At 52.3% G+C, this 6,990-nt stretch overlaps 1 protein-coding gene across 1 annotated transcript; it reads right to left on the bottom strand.

Annotated features, from left to right (window-relative positions):
* Window positions 1-2,856: 2,856 nt before the first annotated feature.
* Window positions 2,857-6,984, bottom strand: LOC308128262 (polypyrimidine tract-binding protein 2-like). The gene is made up of 4 exons (XM_080493960.1): window positions 6,902-6,984; window positions 5,048-5,264; window positions 4,790-4,867; window positions 2,857-4,485 (listed from the first exon to the last, which is right to left on the bottom strand). Exons 1-4 carry the CDS (start codon window positions 6,927-6,929, stop codon window positions 4,356-4,358), a joined length of 453 nt encoding a protein of 150 aa, XP_080350086.1. The 5' UTR covers window positions 6,930-6,984; the 3' UTR covers window positions 2,857-4,355.
* Between the last annotated feature and the right edge of the window lie 6 nt (window positions 6,985-6,990).

Genomic DNA, 6,990 nt, shown 5'->3' with positions numbered 1-6,990 from the left:
TCTAATACTTGAGCCAGTGGGTCCTAGAGGAGGCAGGGTGCACCTTCTCATTTACCAACCAGAGGTAACTTGGAGTGCCCATCCATCAATCCTCGATGTCACGACATCCTGTTCAGGATGGCGGGCGGCTGGAGCGGATCCCAGCTCGGTTCTGAAGCAGGGTAAAGCTGGACAGGTCATCTGTCCATCACAGGACTAACAGAACAAGAAAACAGCAAAGGCTGCTGTAGGGCCACCAGATTCACCGCACAGGGGTGTTTTTGGACTGTGGTCAGAGATCCAAGCGTACACAAGGACAGCAGGCAAACTCCACACATAATGGCCTGGATTGAACTTTCACTGGACCGGAAGAGGTGCAACAATGACATTTATGGTACCAAGGGTGGGTTCAGGACCAAACGACTACAGAAAATAAAGATACAGCCTGCGGAGGAATTCTTCTGGATACAAACCTTGGCACTCCGTCACTTTAAAAGCTGTTTGCGCAGCGAGGAAACCCACGAGGGAGTCGTCCTCCCGAGACAGGAGCCTTTGTCCGGCCGTCTACGGGCCGGGAGATGGAGAGTGGGATCACCGCGTCCTGCCTTGGTGATGCATTGACCAGACGAGCTATTGATCGGCCCTGCCGCTTTGCTCTGATACATCATGTCATCTTCGTCCAGAGCGGGACACGGGACACAAGCACTTCCAGAGAAAGCTTGCAAAATAAAAGCCCTCTTGCATCAGCGGAACACAACAGAGTGTCTGCGGGATGATGGATCAGGTCATCTGCTGGGTCCCAGGGCCTGACTGTGGAGCATCATCTTCATCAAACAGTGCGTGACAGGGCGTCCATCATCACAAAGTCCTGCCGACGGGCCCGGTCCCCTGATGGAGCTACGCCTGCTTACATCAACATGCGGGCAGCAGCTTCATCATTTCCAGTCGTTTATGGCTGCAGGTAAATTGAAGCTCAGTGGTTGAACACCATCATCAGGGGCTCCAGCCTGCGGGGGCCGACTTCAGTGTTCTCCTTCCTCTTGTGATTGTAAGATTCCACTGCTGAGAGCCGCACGATGACAGGAAGCCAGGAGTGGAGAGATTAAATCTGACAAGTTGAAAAGACCCCACTCAGCAAATAGATACTGAAAAGTACTCCATAGTAGTTTGTTTAGTGTTTTTGCAGTAGAAACAGCAGCTTACTACAGGTAATACAGGTATAACTGATCATTTAGATTGTTTTCCAGATAATTCTTCTCTTTCACCTGTGATCAGAACAAACTAATGACCATCCTGTCACTGACCTGTGGTCTGGTCTTTCGAGTCCAGAGAACTCAACGTGTTCCAGAAACCAGGTGAGCTGAAGGTTTCCATCAGAAGATGATCCACTCTGGTCCTGAAGGGGAGGACATCCACTGGTAGACTGTGGAGTTTCAACCTGATCAGTAGAAAATTCCCTTCAGACCATCGCAGCAGCTGAACCGTTGATCCCAGGTAGGATGGATCCAAGCTTTCAAGGCGTCTCGTGTTGGACTCGGGGATACTGGGGGATGGGTGTCTGGTGTCCTCTGGGGCCCTCAAGAATTGTGTGGTGGTCTGGATGGGGGGCTGCTCCCTTGCCTCACTTCTTCTGGGTGGGCGCCGGCGGCTGCTGTACTCTGGGTCTCCGGGCTTGCGGCCGTTCTCTGCGGTCCTTCGGGTATCTGGGCGTCGCGTCATGTGGCCCGTGTCCTGGGGTGGTGACGATCTGGGGGGCTCCGCTACGCCCGGACCAGACCTCAGGGCTCTTTCGGTAGCCCCACCTGCAGGGTGAAAATCACTCTGACTCTTGAAAAGACCCACAAACGTGGAGAATCCCCCCAGAACTCACTGGGCAGAGCTGGAAAACACTGGTTAGTTGTATCTGTCATCCTGGTGGAGATCTAGACCACTGGTGACATTGTAGACCTAACACTGAGTACCCCCACAGATCCAGCAGATCAAATTCTCAGACCAACAACCATGAAGGTTCAGTCTCTTCACTTTTCTTCATCATCCTCTGTCAGTTTGACCTTCATCACGTCTACATGCAGAAACACTGAGCTGCTCACATCAGACCAGAGGAGCAGATATCAGAGTGAATGATTAGTTCAACAGTTTGATCTAATAGTGGCAGGTGAGTGTTGAGTGTGGAAAACTTTGCCCGCCTTGCGCCCCCACGGTGTGTAGCTGATAGTCGGTCATCCTGTAATCTCAGGACTTAGACATGTGGTTCAGATCGTGAGGATTAAAGGCCTCGTTTCCACCGCGCTGTACGGTACGGTAGAGCAAAGCACCCAGACCCAATTCTGTTGCGTGGTTGTGAACGGCTGCGTCACGACGCAGGTATGTGACGTCATCACGTGACAGTAAACGCTGGACCAACGTAGAAACCATTTGGGTCGGCGCTGCAAAGCCATGAGCCTCCATTCTCTGAGACGCCGTTGGAAAACGTTCTCATTCTGAGGGGTACGTCAACAGAGGGGTTCCGGTGGGGTCCGGTTCTCAACTTTTGTCAGTGGAAACATGAAAACCTGCGGCGAGCCGCACCGCCACATACTGCACACACAATGGGCTGAGTGTCTGCAGGTAACCGAAGGCGCCCGTCGCCATGGCTCAGTAAGAGCGGCGGCCTCTGATGTGGCTGAAGCAGTGAAGATGTGCTGCGACGTTGGACTTCGCCCAAACCTCCAGTTGAACCAGAGCGAAGCAGAGAGCAGTTTGTGAGAATGGAATGAAGGTTAAAGTGATTACTTTTCCAGACACTGCTAAAAGCAGTCATCATTGACGCTTGTGCAATGTGGAAATTGGCTTTGGAGCCAGCGGCGGCGCAAAATGCAGAAAGCGTGGACACAAAGTGACAACTGAGGCCATTTATGCAATTGATAAAGGCGTGAGAGCGAGTAGATGGATCAGACAAATTGTCAGGAGAGCGGCGGCCCTTAGAGGCTGATTAGAAAATAGGCAACCACCAGAGGAGAGGAGAGCAAGACATCAGAGGAATAGATTGTGTCAGTTGGCAGGGTGGGAAAGGCATCAAGAAAATGTACTTCTTGTCCTGTGAATTAGTAGCATCACAGGGCTCAATCTGGCTTATTACAGCTTGTTTTCAAGTGGCTCCAAAATGGATTTTGGCTTCCTTCCCACCGTGAGACTGAGGATGCTTTCAGAAGTGAGCGGAGGAGAGACAGAGGAGGTGAATGCAGCGCTACAGAAGAGATTTTATTAGGCATGCTACAGACGTAATGCAGAGTACACCAGAGAGACCATGAGAGGGGAAACTCAAAAAGCAGGAACACCAAGTTGCACCTCCCTTGTTAGAAAATACTTCATGCTTTAATTGCGCCTCTTCAGAACCAAACCAAATCCGTACATTTGGAGCTGTAGAAAACTGGAATTGGAAGGAGAAAAAAAACATACAGAACTACGGTTTCTGAGCAAGTGATGGAATATTTAAAAAATAAAATAAAACAAGAGAAGTAACACTTGAAGTCTGGGCACTCTTCTCCAAAGTGTTGGAAATTCAGTTTGTTTTTTTCTTGTTAAAATGAGTCAAAGGAAACACGAAAGGCACAGAAACTTTGGTCCAACCGAGTAGCCCTCTCAAGTAAACTGTCACAGGACAATGAAATCACAGTGGACTCATCTTCTAACTGCTTCCACAGCATGCAACACTTTATGTGAGATTCAACCGTCACTACGCATGCTTCAAAAAGTCACCGACAATTACACCTCACTGCTATGGAAACAAAAGAAACGAGGACGCGGAGAAAAGGAAAAACCAGCCACATGGATCTTCTGCGTGGAGCGGCTGAAAGCTGATCTCTGTGGAATCACAACTTCAACTGCCTGTTGTTTCAAAAGAGACAGACTGGAACATGTAGCCTCAGGAACACTCTGCTCTCCTGCTGGCAGCTCAAAGCAAACTACGAAGTCGGGGCTACGCCCGGTCGCTGGCGCAGCCGGGGAAACTGGCAACGTCTCCGTGACGACAAAACGTCCATCCGGGGGCGAAGTGCCTGGGTGGGAGGGTCCAGCTGTACAAACTGTTGATATTGTCGAGTAAGGCACGTATGAACCGTTATCTTTTCAAATAAATCACAGAATCAAACACTGACCTACATCAAACTATGGTACAGGAGGAACAATCCGCTGAGTCGACACGCCGCCTCACAGAGAAATACAAAGGGAGGATTATCTGGGAGGATCCGGTATTGTTCCGTTACAAAACGACGCAGGTCAGAAGGTTTAAGTCTGAAGGAATGACAGAATCAACCAAAGCCCAACAACAAAACCCCCTGGATCTGTGAGACCCCCTCAGAGTCGCGGGGTGGGGGAGGGGAGGGGGGGCCAGATTCTCAGATGGTGGACTTGGAGAAGGAGACTCTGAGGTGCTGGTTGGCTCCCATGTTGTAGTTGTGCAGGTCGATCAGGGCCTGGATGGCCTCCTCCACAGTGGACATCTGGATCAGAGCCATCTTACGATCCCTGCAGGCGACAAACACCAGTCAGAACCACAGACCAGGACCAGGACTTTTGCATAAAGGTGGCAGGATTCAACTTTAGACCCAGTGAGCTGGGGGCAGCGCCGCAGCTGGTTTCATGGGAAACAGTAAGCTGACAGAGCCGTGAACGCCTGATACTCCGGATTCATCGGTGTCGGAAAAGTTTTGTTTGAAAAGTATCTACATCTCGCCAATATCCTGCGTCTCTAGTTTGTAACGGTAAACATTACGGCAAGTTAACTGGTTATGGGAGCGTGTTTGATGCTGAGGCTCACTGAGGGACGTACTGGAAAAACTTGAATGCCTTGACGGTTCCTCCGGCGTTGGAGAAGAGCAACCGCAGGTCCTCCTCCGTCACGTCTTGTCTGTTGCAGGGAAACACAGACGACAGTCAGTCAGTCAGTCGCATCCATACTGAACCTCTCAATGCTCCGAGCACCACCAACCAGCAGGGAAGCTCAGAAACTACAAGCTGCAGGAGGAAACGAAGGAAACGGAGGAAACGGAGGCGTGATGGACTCTGCCGGAGGCGGACAGGAACCTACGGGATGTTGGAGAGGTGCAGCGTGGCAGAAGGAGGGAAGATGTTCTGGAAGTTCTTGGAGCCGGGCTTCTTGAAGCGATGGAGCGGGGAGTTGGCGTAGTCCTTGGTGAGGCCCTGGTCGTCCAGGCCGTCGCGGGGCAGCGCCACCGTCTGGTGCTTGGACAGCGTCACCCGGATGATCTTCCCGTACATCTTCTGACCGTTCAGATGGCTCATAGCTTTGGAACGTGACGGAGGAGGAGAACGTCAGAGGTCTGCTACGGTAAAGACGACTCACCGGGAGACGCCAAACATGCTCAACCCTCAAAAAGCAGGAAACTGTTGATATGTCAGGTTTTCATTCAAACTCATTTTCATTGGATAATTTATGTTCAAATCTCTGACACATATTTGCTCTTTAGTGTATATTTCACTTCTATATTATATAACTGTCTTTAATACGGCTTCATTGAGCTTTGAATGCTGCTGATAGAGCGCATAGAACTGACAAACTCCTCCCTCCCTCCCTCCAATCTCTACTTCTTCCCTCCCTCCCTCCCTCCCTCCAATCTACTTCCTTTCTCCATTCCTCCCTCCTTCCAATCTCTCCCTCCTCCCTCCCTCCAATCTCTCCTTCCTCCCATCTCTCCTTCCTCCCTCCCCTCCCTCCAATCTCTCCTTCCTCCCTCCCTCCAATCTCTCCTTCCTCCCTCCTACCCTCCAATCTCTCCTTCCTCCCTCCCTCCCTCCAATCTCTCCTTCCTCCCTCCTTTCAATCTCTCCTTCCTTCCTTCCTCCCTCCAATCTCTCCTTCCTTCCTCCCTCCCTCCCTCCAATCTCTCCTTCCTCCCTCCCATCTCGCCTTCCTCCCTCCCTCCCTCCAATCTCTCCTTCCTCCCTCCCTCCCTCCCTCCAGTCTCTCCTTCCTCCCTCCCTCCCATCTCTCCTTCCTCCCTCCCTCCCTCCAATCTCTCCTTCCTCCCTCCCTCCCTCCAATCTCTCCTTCCTCCCTCCCTCCCTCCAATCTCTCCTTCCTCCCTCCCTCCCTCCAATCTCTCCTTCCTTTCTCCATCCCTCCCTCCTTCCAATCTCTACTTCCTCCCTCCCTCCCATCTCGCCTCCTTCTCATCTCTCCTCCCTCCCTCCATCCCTCCCTCCCATCTCTCCTCCCTCCCTCCCTCCCTCCTTCTCATCTCTCCTCCCTCCCTCCCTCCTTCTCATCTCTCTTCCCTCCCTCCTCCCATCTCTCCTTCCTCCCTCCCTCCCGCCAATCTCTCCTTCCTTTCTCCATCCCTCCCTCCTTCCTCCCTCCCTCCAATCTCTCCTTCCTCCCTCCCTCCCTCCAATCTCTCCTTCCTCCCTCCCTCCCTCCAATCTCTCCTTCCTCCCTCCTTTCAATCTCTCCTTCCTTCCTCCCTCCCTCCAATCTCTCCTTCCTTCCTCCCTCCCATCTCGCCTTCCTCCCTCCCTCCAATCTCTCCTTCCTCCCTCCCTCCCATCTCTCCTTCCTCCCTCCCTCCCTCCAATCTCTCCTTCCTCCCTCCCTCCCTCCAATCTCTCCTTCCTTTCTCCATCCCTCCCTCCTTCCAATCTCTACTTCCTCCCTCCCTCCCATCTCTCCTTCCTCCCTCCCTCCAATCTCTACTTCCTTCCTCCCTCCCTCCCATCTCGCCTCCTTCTCATCTCTCCTCCCTCCCTCCCTCCTTCTCATCTCTCCTCCCTCCCTCCCTCCCTCCTTCTCATCTCTCCTCCCTCCCTCCTTCTCATCTCTCCTCCCTCCCTCCATCCCTCCCTCCCTCCTTCTCATCTCTCTTCCCTCCCTCCTCCCATCTCTCCTCCCTCCATCCATCCATCGCTTTATGTTTCTCAGACTCACCCAGCTGGGCCTGGTTGGTGTCGGACATCTGAATGAGAGCGCTGTCCTTCTTATTGTAGAGGATTTTCACCCTCTGGACATCGCCGTAC

The sequence above is a fragment of the Lipophrys pholis genome, assembly GCF_963383615.2.
Source record: "Lipophrys pholis genome assembly, contig: SCAFFOLD_759, whole genome shotgun sequence".
In the NCBI taxonomy this organism is placed as follows: domain Eukaryota; kingdom Metazoa; phylum Chordata; class Actinopteri; order Blenniiformes; family Blenniidae; genus Lipophrys; species Lipophrys pholis.
This window is presented reverse-complemented; position numbering and strand designations above follow the sequence as displayed.

Coding starts and splice junctions, on each gene's coding strand:
- LOC308128262 (XM_080493960.1), bottom strand. CDS start 6,929: ATGTCCGACACCAACCAGGCCCAGCTGG. Junction 5,265..6,901: donor CACCAACCAGGCCCAGCTGG/GTGAGTCTGAGA, acceptor CACGTTCCAAAG/CTATGAGCCATCTGAACGGT. Junction 4,868..5,047: donor CTGCACCTCTCCAACATCCC/GTAGGTTCCTGT, acceptor TCCCTGCAACAG/ACAAGACGTGACGGAGGAGG.